General features: G+C 39.6%; 1 protein-coding gene across 2 annotated transcripts; it reads right to left on the bottom strand.

Moving 5' to 3' along the window:
- Positions 1-1,774: 1,774 nt before the first annotated feature.
- On the bottom strand, positions 1,775-17,450 carry THAP12 (THAP domain containing 12). Of its 2 annotated transcripts, none has more exons than XM_067533246.1 (5): positions 17,117-17,450; positions 7,549-7,669; positions 6,116-6,223; positions 4,992-5,028; positions 1,775-4,674 (listed from the first exon to the last, which is right to left on the bottom strand). In XM_067533246.1, exons 1-5 carry the CDS (start codon positions 17,203-17,205, stop codon positions 2,726-2,728), a joined length of 2,304 nt encoding a protein of 767 aa, XP_067389347.1. In that variant the 5' UTR covers positions 17,206-17,450; the 3' UTR covers positions 1,775-2,725. The 2 variants fall into 2 exon arrangements, with proteins under 2 accessions (XP_067389347.1, XP_067389348.1); XM_067533247.1 differs by lacking the exon at positions 17,117-17,450 and adding an exon at positions 16,389-16,500.
- Between the last annotated feature and the right edge of the window lie 1,912 nt (positions 17,451-19,362).

Raw genomic sequence — 19,362 nt, 5'->3', positions numbered from 1 at the left:
GGTGCAGTCTTTGATATGGGTATGGGGAAAACGTAATAAAAGGAGCATATTCTTAAGACTAGCATTATTCTCATAAACAGAAGTCAACCAGCTAGGACTACCCAAGTTAGAGGAAATTCATCCCCTATATTTCAGTGAAAGCAGACTATCAAAGCAATTATATTTAAAGTGGTTTAAATGGGAAGGTCACCGATTATGCAGAAACCCCCCCAAAAAAACTCACATTCAGATTTACTAGGGAAATGCATGCTCCCCTCAAGTAGGAGAAGTCTGAAGAACTGCACACTGCATTGATCCCAACGATTCATGGGAACAGGAGGGCGCAAACCTTCGTCAATTACTTTTCCTTTCTGCTACTATCTGCCTTATGCTGGCAGTAAAGCTCTCTCCTTGAAGCTATATCACTGGTCAATCCCACTGCAGTTGCATCTTACCTCCCTTTCTCCAGAAGCCAGAGAGGGGAGTTGGAAGTTGTTCCAACTTCCATTAAGTCATGATGTAGATTTCCACTCAAGTCTTCCAAGTTAGGAGGCCTACCACAGCCATTTGCCATTCCTTCATTCCTCTACCTCTTGTCTTTTGCCATTACTGTATATAAACCTTTTCCGAGACTCAGAGGGAGCAGGCCACTTATTTCCCCCTTCTGCCCACTAACCCTCAAGTCTCAACTTGCCTGTTAAAATTCTTGTTTTAAGAGGCCTGTGAGTTGATGTCTCCAGCTCACTTTTGGTCATAAATGATATGGTATTGGCAGCCTTCTACTAATATGAATATAATACACCGGTGAATTAAAAATAGTCCATCAAAACAACTTTGTCTGAGGTTGTGCATCAGGGAATTAAATGTCACAAGAACTGCACTTCAGGTTTTTAGATATTTACTTTTCAAGGTCGAAGTTTTTCACTGGATCTTCAATCAAGTCTTTGTTTGGGACATAATAAGCAGCTCATGATTCAAGACTGTGAGTGTTAGCATCCTTTACATTGACCTACAGTGTGGACGCATGGAGCCAGAAAGGTTTTCTGGATTCAAGTTGGGAGAGTGGCAGTGAATTGAAGCCTTGGTGTATCAGCAGATCCAAAGCGGCTAGGATCTTCTTGTACTCCCAGACCACAGCAGCATCTCACCTAAGGTTGGCAGGTGTGATGCTTGCCAAAACTGAGAGCAATGGTAGTGGCATTGATTTGAAAGTGTTAAGATGCCTGTAACAATGATTAAGATGGGAAAATGTGACTTTTTCCACATTTTTTTACCTTGTATGTTTTACAACATGTATGTTGTGTCACACTTTCTCCTGTATAATCAGTTTTCCCTCTTTGCGGGAGTCTTTCCCACTACAAATAGGAAGAGAAACTTTTTTATTTTTTAAAGTCGTAAGTGTGACCATAAGTAAAAAAAAAAATACAAAAACTGGCAAGGGGAACTCAGATGTAGTAACTCAAGTTATATTTCAATCATTTTTTAAAAAGACTACCTGTCCCATTAAAATAAAGTTTTTTTTAATACTGAAGAATGTTACATTTAAATGTATCCTACAATAAATTTATAAAAACTTTTTACATAAAATGTAGTGTACCCGATGACAAAAGGTGATATTACATGCATCATTCCCAAACCAACTAGAGATTGAAATTTACTCCAATCTAACATCTTAATGCAATGCCAATGGCTGGAATTGTATGAACAGCATAAGACAAAAAACTTTTTTTTTTTTTTTTATTAAATAAACTCACTCTCCCCAGGAAGCTTTGCTTTACTAATAAATAAGCACTACTTAAAAAAAGCAAATTCACATTTTATTTTAGATTGAAATAAAACTATACAAAATTGTTTTCTTTGTGCCAAAAATAACAGCAATATTTTCCAAGTCACTTCTCCACAAACAACAAACTTTTTAATTTTTCCAGGGTATGTTTACAATAAAGATGGAGGCAATAGATACGCTATTTTGTGTAACTGTAAGGACAAAAACAAATAGGTTTAGTTGCTTATGTAATAACTTTTACAATCAGTATCTTTCAGGATTTTAATTTTAATATTCAATTCATAACCGTTAAAAGCTTAAAAAGAAAAAATAGTTGTGCGGCTCACACAAAGGAATGTAAACAATACAATCAAGTGATTGAGAAAGGCTAGCTCTTCCACTGAAACCTGAATGTACCTTTACACTCACTAATATTCACTTGATGTGGCGAACACAGTCCACAGTGTTATGACTGTGATAGCTGAATCCACTCTCCGCTAAATTATTCAAATATACCATTTTCATATTTTTAAACAGTTTCCAAATAAACTAGAAACACTTGTAATTGGTCAGAAATGGATTACATTCTACCTTTTAAAAAACTTGTTTTCCTGCACTTTTTATGCATACGTATGAAACAACCCCATAAGATCCACAGTGATCACAAATTATTTTTCCAAAATGACACAACAAAATAAACGAGCACCTAGTCATGTCAATCAGATGAAGAGTTTGAGTATTGTCTTTGTGAAGCACACTAGTTTATTTTCAAAGCTATTTTTGTTCCCATAATAGTACTTCAATGTGGATCAGCAGAACATAACTTGTGTCACTGGCCACTGCTTGTTTAGGCTGAGGCCTAAATTGGCAATATAATTGCAATGATTTAAATGGATTACATACATTTTATAGTTTTTCCTCTTGATGTTAAAGCCTGGATAGAAAAACTGTTTCAACAAACTGATTAGAGATTTTTTTTTCCTAAGCATCTTCAGTTACTTCTGAATTGTTGGAGGGAAGAAAGTCTTCTTGAAATTCTACTTTGTCTGGATACAGTTTGATGTATGTGTCCACCATTAAATCCAAGTCATGTTTTATATCAAAGTTTATGTTAAGCAAAGCTAAGTTGCTTGACCTCTGTTCTGTCAAGGTGTTCTTCAGGTATGCCTTCAAGCGCTTTCGTCCTACTTCATATTTCTCATTCTCCACTTTCATCACTGGAAGGATGCACAGGACTTTCAGCAGTGCATACACATTAGGGAAAAACTTTATGTCAGGCAAATGAAGCGCTTCATAAATGGTAGCTGGAAGCTCTATATCTTTTCCTCTATGCTTCCATTTGATTCGCCAACAATGAAGTTCTGCAGTGAGTGTATCTGGATTAGGCAAGTCATTTTTGTACATATCAGCATGATGTTCCTCAGATGTATTAAATTTTAGTTGTCCCATGACTGAGGGCACTAAAGATAAACATTTAAGAGCTCTTAGATGTTGTTCTGAAAATATATCTTTTAATTCCTGAATAATGTGCTCTACAGTTGGAACACTAAGTGCTTCTTTGTAGTAATTTTCTGATGTTACATCAGAGTCCAAATTACCTTGCTGTGCCCTGCGAAATTTCCCAGGGAGTTTAATTTGTATATCCAGCTTTGTAGCCAAATTTGTTGCTTCTTCAAACCAAAATTCATGATAAACTTCAATATTCTCCATCACTTCATTCAGTGAATGCAACACTGCTGTTAAGCTGCTGGCTGCAAAGAACACATCAGATGTTTGGCCTTGGAGATTTTTTCCAAAGGCTCTTGTAAAAGACAGAATGTTTTTCAGAACTACAACAGTGACGACGAAGTCAAAATCTGTTAACGCACTTGAAAGTACAAATGCTCGACCAACGACAGAGTTACTCCACCTGACAGATGTGTCACTGCTTATAGCATCCAAGCACAGTACCAGTGCTTGCATTAAGTCCACTAAAATCTCAAAAGTATCATGTCTACCTGTCCACTGAGAACGGCAAATCTCCTTCAATTCATTACCCTTTTCCTCATTGTTCTGAAAAAGAACAGAGATTATATTGTCCAGTTCTCCTAGCAACTGTGCTGACTGATTAAAAAACAAACAAACTTCTTCTATCATCCCTAAAGCAATAGAAATGCCAACAACAGGGACTGATTTTGCCAACCACACATTTAGAGCACAAGATGAGCAGAGTGTGTACACAGCTTGTGGATACTTTTCCAAGAGTCTTGTAGCTACAATTTTCATTTTTGAAGCAAATCCACTGGAGACAATATAGGCTTGACCTCGACAGTATTCCATGTTTAGACCCCATTTTTCAGTAATAGTTGTATGGAACTTAACAGCTAACATTTCAGCATCTGCCTCATAAGGCAAAAACCCTACAAATTCTTCTCTCAGATTGTGAGACTCATCAACAAACCTCACCAACACTGGTAAGTGTTCCTCACCTGCTATATCTACTACCTCATCAGTGACAATGGAAAAGAAGTGGGAGTCTCTTACTTCCCTGAGCGTCTCTTCTCTTACACAGCTCTCACAGATCTCAAGCATCTGTTTCTGTTGCGTTTTAGAACAATACTCCAGATTTACTGCAGCCATCTCAAATCGTTTCCTCAGAACCTCATCTCCAGCATTTATTCTACATTCCAACAGAGCTTGAAAGTTATCTGGGGTGAAAATACCTTCTGGAAGTTCATCGGCATTATGCCCATCCAAAGGAATATTTTGTTTGCCCATGAGGATCAAAATTTCAAATAAAGATTTAAGGTAATCTTTGTTTTCCCTCTCTTCCAGCGTTAAAGGAACAACTTCCTCCTCTTGCTCTTCTCCTCCTTCCTCTGAAGCAGTATTCTGAGCACTGCTCTCATTCAGCTCTTGATTTGCCTGTTCCCGTTCAAAAGCTTCATCAACTACAAAACAAAAGACCTGACAAATGTTAAGTCTTCTTCATATAGAAATGTTTGCTGCATTTACTTCCTTCACTCCAACTATATTTAAATAATTGCCATCTGGAAGATCCATAGTGTTTACAATTTAATTAACAGTGTCAGTGCAGGGCACTATTTGTGAGAGTTTGTATGCAATACTTTAATTCTGCCTAATAATGTTATAGCTCTCTTTACTGTACAAATTAACAATAATGTATTTCATATTACCTTATTTGCCTTAGGTATAACTGTACTTAAAAGTCACTAAGAACTCAAACTTAATTATATTGACCACTTACTCTTTTGCTGCTTCAGTGTCCTTATTTCATCTTCACTCTTGGGGAACAAAAAAAAATTATGGTACCAGCTGGCATATAGTCTCAAATTGATGAAGAACATCAAGTCCAGCTTCTAAAATTCTAAATGAAGCAGTTGTCAGAGCCTTAGCACTTATTAGACAGGTGCTACACATTCAGAAGTATCTGAAAATATTGAGATACATCTCAGTGAGGAGACAAAAATGTCAAATCTAACTGAAGATTTGTTGATCTATTACATAGTGGAACAGTATCCCAAAGTCACTGGGAGGGAGCCCTGTCATTAAGAACATTGTCCCATCTTAATTTTGAAAGCACTAGATAATTTTATGGAAGAATTTTGTTCTGGCAGGGAGATGTATAAAGTACTCTAACAGAACTTTTTCAATTCTATTTTCTAGGATTTGTTCATCATTACCTAGGCTTGTCAAAATTATAAAGAAATTTTTAGAAATTAACTGTAATGTTTTGCATATGTCACTACAATTAAGAAATTTTATAGCCCTTAACTTCCGTTACACATAAAAATTTAAGCCATACAAAACCTGTAGACAGGTTCTCTGTGAAACGTACAATGGAGCCAATAACAATCTTCTGTTTCAGCAGAAGCTGCTTACTTCTGGTTTCAAACATTTAAAAAGGTGGTCACTATCTTTCAATAATAAATTAAAAAAAAACCCAACTCTGGAATTCTTTCAAATTCAAAACTTTAGAGAATACACTGGTGATCATGCAAATCCACATTCAGCAAGATTTTCAGCGCAAGATTTATTAAGTGTACCCATAATCTGTATCAAATCTCTATTATATGTGTCATTACAACACTATCTTTGAAGGATTGCTTCAGGTCTGAGCAACACTTCTTTGTTTTATAATTTTCATTTCCTTATGGTTTCCCTAATTCTATAGTAGGCTACATTAGCTTAAGATTTTAGCATTTAAGTTTTCCAGTAATGCCTACTATGATATTTTCTTGGTAATGACACTCAGAAGAAAGGATACACAAGTGCAAGGACTTACTGTCATTTGGGCATCTCTACACAAATTTTATTTGAACTTGCTTGCCTTTACTGTTTTCATACATGAAGTTTAAATTGAAAACATACCAGTTCTTTTATTCTCTTTCTGTGCCTGCTGTGTGGATTGTTCAAGTGACTTGTAAGGTCAAATATAGTTGGCACAGCATTGTCTCGTAAAACTGTTCTGTAAGGACTCTGTAAAGAGAAAGATGTCTAAATCAGAAATTTCTTTTAAAAAGGTTCTTTCTGTGTCTCAGTACAAAAATTATTAAAAACAACAATTTCAAAGATTAGGCTTACTTTTTACCATTTATATTTGGAGGTTTGTTATTTTAAATTTCACTTGAATATTAAAGCTGGGCTAGTTTGTTTCCAGATAGAAACAATCAAAGTAAAACGGACACTGTTGGGGAATATTTTAACAAAAAAAATGGCACGCATAATCACCACTTATTACATAAAGGTCTCAAATCTATTTATTATATCTTCATATCACACTATCTTCCCCCCATAGAATATTTTTACTTTAACTACTGCACATTTAAAAGCAATTATTCTGAATGAAAACCCCCCATGCTTCATTACGAAAACATTTTATGGAGAGGAAATTCTGCTTCTGTCAGGTTTCCTTCTTTACTACTTGTTTTTACTAGGGACAATTAAACAAATATTCTCTCTCCATGTAAAAGATCATCTACTCCTGCATCTCAAGACAGACTCTCCATTTGTGACAATTCATTGCTTTAAAATATCAGATGGATAATTACGATTTTAATTGCAGAATAGGCAGTAGCAGAAGTCTTCTACACAGCATTTTGAAACAAATGTCTCTAATCAGAAGAAAAGCTTTCTGCTCACATTTCCTATATAGAATATATTTCATAGTTTTGCAGGAGGCATCAGATGCTTTTTAAGTATTTTTAAGTATTCTGTATAGTGAAAACATAAGCCAGCAAAACGGATTATATTCTACTAGTAACTGGATTCAGCTGATCATTCTCAGACATATATTATTGCTTAAAAAAAAAATCTTCTCAAGCCAAACAATACTTCATGAAATTCCACTTTTGATTACAAATTAGTCCGTAAAACAGCTTTTTCTCTGACACTGGCTGCTTTGATTCCCAGAGCTCAAACTCCGCCTTGCATATTTTTATATTAAGCAACATTATTTTGTTGAAAGATCATTTAAAACATAGGAGTCATGCACGTAAAAATCAAGAAATAGAATTCTGCCCACAAATTTAAGTTTGCTGCAAAACCCACAATTCTGTTTCCCACTATCATGAGAACAGTTAAGATGTCACTCAGTTAGCTAAAGATACTAAATTAAATTAAGAATGAAACAGTTATCTTCACTTGAAAAATCTCTCTTTGATAAGATATGAATCTTTATTTAACAAAAAAAAAAAAAGGTAGGAAGAGACTCCTTGATCCTAAGGTTAATGTTTTTAAGCAGGAAAATCAACTGAGTTACATTTTATACAATGTGACATAGATATTTAATTGTCTTTACTTACACTTCTACATATCATAGAGGTCTCAAAGTGTTTGGCACATAATCTGTAGTGCTTGTTCAATTGATCTGGGGTTTTATCTTCTAAATCCGCTCTTCGACAGTTCTCCACCCACCTCTGACACCTGCATGTAAAACACAAATTTTAGCTACTTTAATAGTAGTTAAACTTAAACAAAACCTCCACTAAGACCTAGTCAGCATAAACAACTTTTTTTTTGACATTAATGTTTGAAATTAGCCTTTCTATTCATTTTCAGATGCGGTATTGGGGGTTTATAATCATAGTACGGGGGGGGGGAGGGAAGGGCGGCGGTGCAAACTTGTTCCTGTTTGAATCATTTAAAAATTTTGCTTCTCTCTTTTTAACGCCATCTCAGAAGCTTAAATATTTCAATCTTTTCCTTTAAGCAATATTTTTCTAACTACATCGAAGAAGCACAATGGTCTGTGGTGCAGCTGTTCACGAGTGCTGACCTGCTAACATTTTATTCCTGAAGAAAAACTAACCCTCTCCCCAAATTGGCCCATAGACTACATACCTGCCTTACTGAATTTGACAAATTTTAAGAGAGTAGATTTTTTGACACAAAACACAATTTTGAGTATTTTTCTTGTTGGTGATCTCTATGGGCAAAACTATAAATTTACACTGGATCTTTGGACACTATAGTAAAAAAAAGTCAATATGTTTTGTAAAGTAGATGATGAGGAATCAAGAGAATCATCTCAGTCTGAAAAGCTTGTTTAATTGTGTGCCTCATACCACAGGGCTTGGAAAAAATCTTGCTCTTAATAAGACCCCTTTAAAATCTGTAAAAGAGTATTTTCTCTTGTGCACAACATATGTTAAGGAGCAACTAATCAATTTATATCTATTGGCTTTCAATTCACCCCAATGGATATATTTAATCATGTCCTTGCCAAGGATTTTTTAAGCCAGCACATGCACAACACTGACTCTGCAAAATTACTATAATGAAGCTCATCTGCTATTTCATTTCTGCATGTCCATCAGCAAGTTTCTGGCAGTTACTATATCATCTTATTGTTTTCCAAAAAATTTACTCTACCAACAAATAGAATTCTCTGGAAGGAGTACTGTCTATAGCTACATACTTATTGGTATTATGAAGTCTTCACCACATGACACTGCCAATTATCAGTCTTTGAGATACATGCCTAAAAACCCGCAAGACACCCATACAAGAGTAATGACTGGGTCACTATTATAACTATATAATTAGCTGTTCTATATCTATCAGCTCTTCCTTGACCTATGCCCCAACCCTAAACAAAACCTAAGAGGACCAGAGAGGACTATATAAAATAATAGCATTATGACCATGACACTACAGCAATAACCGAGAAGGAACTCTTATTATAAATCCCATTTTCAGTGACATTTTACTGCCTCAACTGATCCAACCTCTATCTATTCCCCAAAATTTTTAAGTTAAGCTGATATTTTTCACACTTAATTTAGAGCTTTTTAAAAGTTATTGCTTGTATTCTGGTAGGGCCCCCAGTGGTCTAGGGACTGTCCCTCCACAAACATAGAAGACATTCCCTTTTCCAAAGTTATGGGAAGGTTGTGGAGAGATTTACAGTAAAAATATACACAATTTTTATCAAATTCAATGCATACTACCTCAGTCTATCCACTACTGAAATCCATTAAGCTATGAAAAATCTTCATTCCACTTTAAAAACAAAACCAAACCGCCTCAGATCCTTGTTTTGCACTTAAAATTGACAATGTCAAAAAATCCAAAGTCTTCATTAAGAAAAGTGGACTTTTTGTTAAATTGGGGGAGAGGAGGGAAAAATATTAACAAAAATGTTGCAAAAAAGTGAAGACTGGCATGCTGCACAAGCTTTTTCTTTACTAGTTAAGCGTTTTTAGTTCAAAGTGCAATGAGAAATATCCATCTCTCTGCTGACTTATCTTCATCCTCAGGACTCTCGCAGATTCAATCAATTCATTCTTCCTCCTTCACCCCACTTTACAAACTAGAGAATGAGAGGCCGAATAAAGTCTGGCTGTTCTTCCTGTACACCCCAAATTTGACATTTTTTTGTGTTACATGCTCCAATATGCAATATGATACATGTGAAATTTGAAGTTTCAGTCACTGACTGAGGGCCCCCACCCAAAAAAAGATTGTTAGTGCAAGCCTAGTTGTCTCTTTTTGGACCAGAATGTTCGCAGTTCCAAGTTTCATACATGCTATAGATGCAATAGACTCTGGTGACATACAAGTGGAAGGTGCAAAGAATGTGAAATGATTGTTCTGTGCAATCTATGGTATTATACACTCACATTAGTTTTAATAAACTGACTTGCAGGGAGATGAGAGGAGGGTGGGGGAAGAGAAGAATTGGCAGATCCTATGGTCACGGCATACTTCCACTTAGGCAATAAAATATATCCTGTCCTATATTCAGTCAGAAGAATGATATAGGTCTGGTGCAGTAACTTTTGGTTCAGATGCAAGAGGTTTAAAACATGCATTGTCTATGCTGTGGAGAGAAAACCTTTTAACTCTCAAGCAGAACAGGCTAACTCTAAGGAACCAAAACAGGAAAAATACAGCAGCAGGATCCTGGAGCTCAACACCCAGTAACCATACAGCACACTTGTGACAGTGTATCTCCAAAGCAGCAATTCATAAAAAGTGTTTATTTTAAAATAATGGAGAAACTTTGCATTGATACCTTCGATAAGTAGCTCATTTATGTAAAACAATGGAAACATGGCAAAACCAAACATTTTAAGTGACGACAGAAAGTGCAAAATTTTCTTTCAAGTTCAGAAGAAAGCAATCAGTCACTTCGTACAGAACTCTGTTAAACCAAGTGGTACCACAGAATGCATACAGCAAATAAATACAGATGATCACTGATATGTCTAATCATGCAGCATTTGTTTTGGCACAGAACAAGAACTGTTTTACTGCAAGAGTTTGCAATGCTGCTTTGATTACCACTCTTTTTAGCTCTATCATTTGAGAGCCTCTTCTTCAGTCATGGACATTTAAAAGGGTTGCTTTTAAATATCTGATGACATCTCATAGAAGAGAGAAATACCATTTTATTTAGGAAATGTTCTATTGACAGATGAGGTATAAGTTACTTCTTTACTGGGTGGATAAAAATCAATGATAAAAACAGATTTAAAACAATTTTCATCTAAAATGGATTTAAAATTAAATTTGAAATTTTAAGAACCTATGTTAGTGACTTAATTTACCACACTCTATTAAAACTATTTAAATTAAATAAAAATAATTTTAAAATATACATTTACTGCCAAAGTTTTAAAGAAAGTCGGGCCACTGAACTGATGTGAATCACAAACTAAGCAACTGGTACCAGAGTTTGTTGAAGCACTAACCCAGGTTTTGACAGTAGCCTCTTCTGCAGGTGCAGAGAGAATATTTTCTTCATTTCAGTTTATCCAACTAATTCAGTTCAATGACTAGGTCATTCAAAGTTAAGAAATGGTGTGGGAATTGAAAGAGCAGGAAAGCTTGTTTTTCCCTCTTCAAATCTTTGAATGAGAACTAGTTGTGAATGGATGCAAGCTCCAGTTCAAAAATCTTGGCAGTTGTGATGACCAGAAACAATCAATTAAAGTCACTACCTTCTTCCTTTGTTTATCAAACCAATCATTTTAAATGCAAAACATGTTTTGATAAACTTAAATAAGAAAAAAGTATCCAGCATACCCAAAGTAGTTTTAGTTAAACAAATTACATTTTCAAATGCTTTTTTTGTGCATTTGCAACTGTATTCCAATTTCCATCCAAATAGAGTTTGACACAAATTATGAGTCAGAACAAAAAATAAGTCAACAGCACTATTGCTCTTTACAGAGCATAATGCATGCACTGATGAATTCTTTGATGGCCGCTGAGTCTGATGTGTGAGTGACAGTCCCGTCCATCCACAAGCAGGGCACACTCATGCACTAGCAAAACTCTGAATTCAAGCAGCAGATTCCTTTCTCTTCTGATGCCGGTCACCACTAGGGATGTAGAAATTAATTTAATTAAAAATATGTTTAAATATTCTAAAAATAGAAAGTTTAAATGATTAAACCTGGGGGGCAGGGAGCTGTGCTGGGCTCAGCTCCTCACTGCCAAGTGAGAGCTGCCTAGCTGTGGCCCCCCCTCCGCTGCGATAGCTGGGCAGCTCTCACTCATGGGGAGCGGAACTGAGCCCAGCTGCGGTTACCCCCCCACGCTGGGCTCAATGCCTCCCCAACAGCAAGAGCTACCCAGCTGCTCTGGCTGGCAGGGAGCCAGTCCAGCTGCCACTCCCCTCACTGCTTCTCCAGTTTAAATGATAATCAGCTGTTTAAAATGTTGAAACAGCTGATTATTGTTTAAACCTTTAACCTTTTACATTCCTAGTCAACAGAAAACTTGATTCAGTCCACTTTGCAACGCCTTGCTCCATCTACAAACTAACTCCACCAACCAGAGCGGTATTCTGCACTCCTTTCCCAATTATCCACAGAGATTCCAAAGGATACTAAGTCATCTTTGCAAGCATCCCAAAATCTGCAGTCGTCTGCCTCTTTCTAGACCAGACCCTTTGTGAGCTCCGGAGTACAGCACACTCTTCGGGATCCTGCAATCTGGCATTCGCTTGACATGTCCAAGCCACCCGAGTCTTTTCTTACTAACCAACTTCCCCATAAATGACATACCAACACGATTTACCACTTCCATATTTGTCACCCTGTCTTGCCATCTTACTCAAAGAATTTTATGCAAGCATGGGATATGAAAGCTGTTTAATCTTTTGGTATGTCTGGCGTAAATCATCCATGTGTCTAAGCCATACAGAAGAGTGGATAAAACACGTCTCAAATATGGATTTTCACTTTAGCGAACAATTTGTTGTTGTTCCAGACTCTGTCTTGCAAAAGACCAAAGTTTCTGGCTGCTTTGCTGATCCTACTAGTAAACTCAGCCTCAAGATCTACATTGCTAGCAACAGTAGAGCCAAGGTAACAAAACTGGTCAACATCCAGACGAATACCATCTTAGGTGATAGCTGGAACTGGTTCTGAAGAGCTTTGGTGCACGATCACAATCTTCAAGCTTATTGCTAGCCCAAAGATTTTACATGAATCAGAGAACTTGGTAATAAGATGATGTACGGCATCAACACTGTGAGCCACAGGGCTGCATCATCTGTGAACAGGTCCCTAATAAAAAGTGTATAATTCACCATTTTTTGAAGAATAAATATGACCACATTTATATTATGATCTATAAATACTTACATGTATAGCTATAGTGCAGTGGTTCTCAAATGGTGTTCCGCTGAGCGGAAGGGTTCTGCGAAGAAGCCGTACCGCGCCGCCGAATGGTAAAAAAATCTGGTGCCACCGAGCAGCTGCTCGCGCGCCGCTGAAAACGGCCCTAAAAGTGCGCCGCCGAATCAAGCAAATACCGCACCGCCGAAAAGAGGAAGATTTTCTTGACTTTTCGGCGGACGGTATGGCATGGGCGGGCAAGGGTTCCGAGGGTGGAAAGAAATTGAGTAACACTGCTATAGTGTATTCACCTTGTTAATAAGCAGTAATACCAAATGTAGTATAAAGGCTATATTTAGCTGCAAGTCAACATGTTGAAACAGTTACCAACCACTAAGACTCAAACTTGCTTTAGGAAAATAACTAAAAAGAGTATAAGTGTAAAACAAGGTTAAAACAGATTATTCAAATCTCTTTGATTTAAATCAATCCACTCTGCTTCTCTTCCCTCATTAGTAGCAACTGCATGAAAATGGATCCTTTGTTTAGGAGTTCTTCTGTTTCTATTGCTCATATCTCACCTAAAGTCATAGCCTGTCTGCTATGAAGAATACTAAGAAGACAGAGATTGTCCCATGAATCACCTCCCATTTCATTTGCAACCACATAAATGTTCTTATTGCAGCAACTACAACCATCGCTTACATGCATGTTAAGCAAGTACATTTGTATTTTAAATATCTTTCATGTAGCAAGTGTCTTTTTTTTTTTTTTTTTAATATAACCATTAAAACAAGTTCATTTATAACAGAATAGCACCTTTACACTAGATTTAGTACATCTTTTTGCAACCTAAGAGGGTACACTATAACGATATACACATATTTAAGAAATAATATAGCTTAATATTTTCAGATTCTTATTACTTGTACATTTTTAGTATGTTACAAAATGGTGAATGATATATTGCTTACTTACTATACTTTTGCTCATAATCTGTATCAAGCTGCATTAGGATGGTAACTGGTATTTAAACGAACACAAAATAGCATACAAAATGTATTTGTATTAAAACACAATAAGCCCTTAATGGAATGCATGACCTATTGTGCCTCATTTATAAAGCTCCAACTCAAAGAAGTTAAATGTTTTCCCCCGGATTCTTTCTTTATACAGAATAGCAGCCATTAACTCAAAAGTTTTTGATAGAGGCTCATGGATTCAGCATATTTATTTTTTTATTTACATTTTTTGAGACAATATAATAAGTCTAGGCCTTAACACATTTTGTGTTAAATTCACATTTCATTTTAAACAAGTTTATTTTTAAAGGAATAAATTATCATTTAAATAATCAAAAAAATCTGATTTAAAAAAAACCCAAACACAAAAACACAGATTTTTATCCATGCTGCCACAGATCAGTAAATCCTCTAAAGACCAAACTGGAAACTTCTGAACAAAGTTATTTTAACAATAAAAAAGTGATAAAATGAAATTAATTAACTCCAATTACTTGATTATAAAAAGGACTTCCAAGGGAGGGATGGACTGGGTATACTGGGTTCTGCATTGATTCTATGACTTGGAAGCACTATATAAATGTTAAATATAATTAAAATGGAAAATGTGATCAAAGCAGAACTGTATAGGTTTCAGAAACTAAAAAATAACTGTTGAGAGCCACCTATAAGTAATACTTTCATGACATGCTACATACCTCCCAGTTTTCTGAGTGGGTCACATTATTGCAGTAAACGTTTCATAAGTGCTAAAGTTTTGAGTGGAAGATGAGGGGAAAATCTGAAGCATGAAACAAATATTTTTTCTTACCAAGTATTAGACTAAAATGCTTTTCCAGTGCTTTTCTTACCAAGTGCTTTTCTTACCAAGTATTAGACTAAAATGCTTTTTCCAGGCTATCACTTTTCAGTTAGAACAACAAGACTCAGCTCAAATAAAAATTGTAATCCTGATGATGCAAAAATATATGTATTTGCTTAATCTCACACAATGCAGGTAGTCTTCCTGACCTCAGTGGGATTACATACAGTATGTTTAGTTAAACACATGCCTGAGTTTTTGCAGATTTGGGGCCTGTAATACTACATTTGTTTCCAAAGATCACAGTTCTCTAAGGAAATGCTTCCCCCCCCCCCCTATCACTGTAATATTTAGCACCTATTCTTACCACTGCACCTAATATGAAGACAGCTGTCCTCATTCTTCTTTCTTCTATATTAAACATTTACACAAATGAACGTTAAGAGACTGAAGACATGGAAAATTGACCAAAAACTGTTTATGCCCAGGCTAGGCATGGCACAATACAACAATCCAAGATGAGCAGACTCAAATAATGATGATCAGCTATTTCAGGATAAACAGATTTGCAATAAAATGTCATCCAGTTCTCAGTTTACACCACGAAAGACAGAATGTGCCAAAACAGATGCAGTTACCATCATATGTATAATGATTACAATGCACCTGAATACAAAAAGGCTGTAAGTGCTTATACCAGCAGCAGCAAAGATACACGTAATAGTGCATTCTACTTAAAAGCAAACTTATGCTCTTAAATTTTTATACAAGTGTCTGCTTTAAACTGGAGCGGATATTGTGACTCATTACAGTTGTGATACAATATTGGTTTTTTTTTCAAAGGGCCTCCAAACAACTGATAACTTTCACGTAAAATGTAAGCTGCAAAAGGTAGTATTATTTTGAAATATATTCAAACACATTAACATACACTGCTTTCTGACAGTCACACTATCCTGGATAAACTGAATGTATTTTTCAAAATTGGCTATACTGCCAACACAGAAACTTCAAATTTCTACACTTCTAACATATCAAATTGTCACTCAAATCTGCAGTCAAAAATGTGTGTGATTTACTGTATTTGGGGAAGAGACTTTATATCTAGTAAGCTGTACTGCACATATGCTTGTTCAACCTGTCATCATCGAGACCTTGCAACAACAGCTCCTGGCAAATTGACAGTGCAGCTCGACAGAGAGCACCAAATCTCTTTCATTTTGCAGAAACTGAAGCCACCTTCTAATTTAGTAGGAAAGTGATGATGGATCTCAGCAGACCCTAGAGATGGTGTGCCCTCAGCAGGTAGTGGACTGTTGACTTGAGGGGCCAACTGTGCCACTACATTAAAGGGCGGATTGGCATGGATTGCATTACATAATTCTGCACGCTGTATGTGGCAAGCGGAATGCACTTTGACCATCCAAGTTTGAGTAGACAGCCTCATATTCAACTGGGCGAGTTTGACAACCTCCCTTACAGCCACGTTTTCAAAGCGGCCACTGCTTTCAGGAACGTCCGTTACGGGGTGCTCAACTTGGGACAGCCTGGGGCCGTTTTTTCAGATGAAGCCAGTGTGAATTATGGGTGTTCGGCACATCTAGAGTCGCCCCTCCTCTGAAAACGAGGCCCGGGCGTTCTCGAGTGAGCAACCAAGAAGAGAGACTACCCGAAGGAGTGAAAAACCTTGGCCAAAGCTAACATTGGCCTTTGACGTGCGCAGCCCACTGGTACCAAGACTCACACACCAGGGAGTTAAATGACGAGAAATCCTTTTGGGAGAAGCCCACGATGTTTCACAAATCTGCGTCTACCTCTTTCACGGGGGAGCTTTTAGGGGGGAAGCTCATGACGGTTACCTTCCCCTCCTCCTCCTGCCATCTCACTCTCATGCCCCCCCCCACCCTTACCCCGGCCTGCCTCATACCCCGCCCCCCAGCCCTGCCTCTATCTGCCTCACTCCCCCCCCCCGCCTCTCTACCCACCTCACACCCCCGCCCCCACCCCGCCCTACCTGGGCCCCCGCCTCTCTACCCACCTCACACCCCCGCCCCCACCCCGCCCTACCTGGGCCCCCGCCTCACCCCGACGCTCCTCTCCCCCGCCCGCCCCGAGTCCTTCGCGGCTCCACTGCGCAGCCGCCTCCCAGCCACCCAGGCCGGAGGTGCCCGGACTCCGCCCCCCGGGAGCCCCAACGCGCGCGCGGCCCGCCGCAGCCGGCCGCCTCCTGAGGCAGCGGCGAGTGGGAGTCAGTCCGAGGGACTGCCTCAGGCCGGAGCCGCCGCTGCGGGCTGGGAGCGGGGGCGGAGGGGAGACACCGGCTCGGCTCCGCCCCGCACAGCCCCCCCCCGGCGGGGAGGGCTCGGCCCGCAGGTGAGGAGCGGTGCCCCCCCCCCCAGCCCCGGCGAAGGGAGGAAGGCAGAGCGGGCGGGGTGCTCCCGGGATCTGCCCGCGGCCGGCGGCCGGCGGCCCTCACCTGACCGGGTCCCGCGGGAAGCGGAAGAAGGCCAGGTCGGACTGGGTGCTCTTGCGGGTGCAGTTGGGAGCGGCGCAGAAGTTCGGCATGGTCCCCGTGCCGGGGTCTCTGCCCCTTTAAATCCGCGCTCCGGGCCGGAGGGTGGGGGGGGGGCAGGGAAGCGGCTCTACACTGCTGTGAGCGGCCGGGAGGATTCACCGCCACCCTCCGCCGGGACAGAGCCGCCTCCTTCCCACGATGCACCGCGCCAGACAGCAGGGGTAGCTAGCGCACATGCGCAGCAAGCCGCACGAGGGAGCCGGACCGATCCGGAGGAGATGGGGGTTGGGGCTGCGCATGCGCCTTCGGAGAACAAGTGTTGCAGAAGTGCGCCTGTGTTCTCGACGCGCCACCGGCAGCGCGCATGCGCCTGGTGCGGCGAACTGAAAGGAGCGCGCATGCGTAGAAGACGCTAGTGGGCTGCAAGCTGCTAGGACCTTGGGCGGAAGACACTTTCCTTCCAAACTTCCCCTGGCGGGGCATGCTGGAGCAGCGCAGCAGCCTCTCGTAGGGCACAGCTGCCGGGCACAGAGCGCCAGGTTTATATAGGCAGGAGATTGGAAAATGAATGCAGCTAACCCTATGGGGGGGGGGCCAAAGCCCATGCTGGAGGCAGAGGAGCTATCACTGCATCTCATCTGGCACAGCTGATGGCCCTCTGTGCCTGCATTGTCTATGTGACCCGCTCACTGGGGTAAATCTCCCTGGACCTACTAGCCCCTGTGATAAGCACTGTTTACCTGTGTGGTTTGGGAACTTAACTTGGACAAGTAACCCACTCAGTTCACATTTGGAGTACTCCCCTGGGTCAGGCAAGCAGACAGTAACCCCCAGCTTTATAAATGTACCACCATAAAATGTAATAGGTCTTGCTTTTTTTTTCCTGTTAAAATTCAAAAAAAGTAAATGAAATGCCCTGAAATTTGACATCTCATTCTGCTGGCTCCTTGAAGGGAGTGAATCCCACAGTAGTGAAAAAACGGCTGCTATTCCTAGAGAGTTCTACTGTCGGACCATTTGCAAGAGTGACCAAAGTGAGTGGGTGAAAAAAGAGAGGGACAATGCAAAGCTAATAGGATTCCAAAGAGTTCAGGTTATTAAAGATCATTACTGTCCCTTTGAACTACCACATACTGAGATTTGAGCCTTGGTGGGTAGTTGCATGTATCAACTGACTACTCCCAAGTGGTCAAGTAACCCTAAACAGTGCATTCTGTATGAGCAGTCAATGCAATGCAGTGTGCAAAAATAGCTGTGTAATATTGGGCTGCATAAACAGAGGCTTCACATCACACAGCAAAGAGGTAAATCCCTCTATACTATTCTTGAGACCACACTTAGAATACAGCTTCTAGTTCTGGGTCTCTCTTCATCAGAAACAAAATGGAGAGAAAAGTAACAAAAAAGACAAAGGGGAAAGTTTGATTATGGGGAAAAATGAGATTAATATGTATATCTCAGCTAAATGATGATCTGAAGTCAATAGACATGGTAACAGAGGTGATTTTAGCTGGGATTCCTGGATGCAACAGTGCCCACAGAAACCCTGCTGTGGTGACTCCTGTTCCACATGGCTGGGCCCAGCTCTGGGGCAAAAAAACACCAGCAGCAGCACCATCTACACCCCAGCCCCTCAACATATCTGACCGGTCCTTCATAATCTGCAACATCTCATCCTGTATGGCACACTCATTCTTCTGGGATGTACAGTTTTTCAGACAGTGAAATCCTCCAGGCTCTTAGCTCTGTCTCAGCTGTCCCAAAGATGTTCATTATCTCACTGAACATGTCATCACACGTTCTCTTTTTCCGCCACCTAATCTGCGGGTAACTTTTAGGCCCTTAGAAAATCACAGGAACAAAACTGTGATGCACAAAGTCTGAGTTAGGTGCCTTGTACAGTGAAGAGGGAAAGACAGGCACCCTACAATGAAATTCATAAAAGCCAGCCTGCTAAGTGGGGAGCTGCCTAAACTAATCAATGGGACATGCCAATGAGAGGGATGTGTGCTAAGCCCCACCCCTCTCATGGAGACAGGCACATAATTCCAGGTTGCAGGGAAGTATCTATATCTGCTTTGTGATTCATGAATGGGAATGTGTCTCTTGAAGTCAGCAGTTTAGGCTTCTAAGTGCCTTTTTGCAGGAATTAGTTAGGTGGCTGCCTTGCTCCACACAAAATGGCTGGGGAAAAGAAGGTGCCAGTG

This window comes from Emydura macquarii, unplaced genomic scaffold (assembly GCF_026122565.2).
Source record: "Emydura macquarii macquarii isolate MOO-44397 ecotype Brisbane River unplaced genomic scaffold, CSIRO-AGI_Emac_v2 contig_3328, whole genome shotgun sequence".
Lineage (NCBI taxonomy): Eukaryota > Metazoa > Chordata > Testudines > Chelidae > Emydura > Emydura macquarii.
This window is presented reverse-complemented; position numbering and strand designations above follow the sequence as displayed.

Excerpts from the sequence above, each read along its gene's own strand:
- THAP12 (XM_067533246.1), bottom strand. The coding sequence starts at position 17,205 with ATGCCGAACTTCTGCGCCGCTCCCAACTGCACCCGCAAGAGCACCCAG. Across the intron at positions 6,224-7,548 it reads CCTCTATGATATGTAGAAGT|AGTCCTTACAGAACAGTTTT; the intron begins GTAAGTAAAGAC and ends TTCTCTTTACAG. Across the intron at positions 4,675-4,991 it reads GACACTGAAGCAGCAAAAGA|TTGATGAAGCTTTTGAACGG; the intron begins GTAAGTGGTCAA and ends TTTGTTTTGTAG.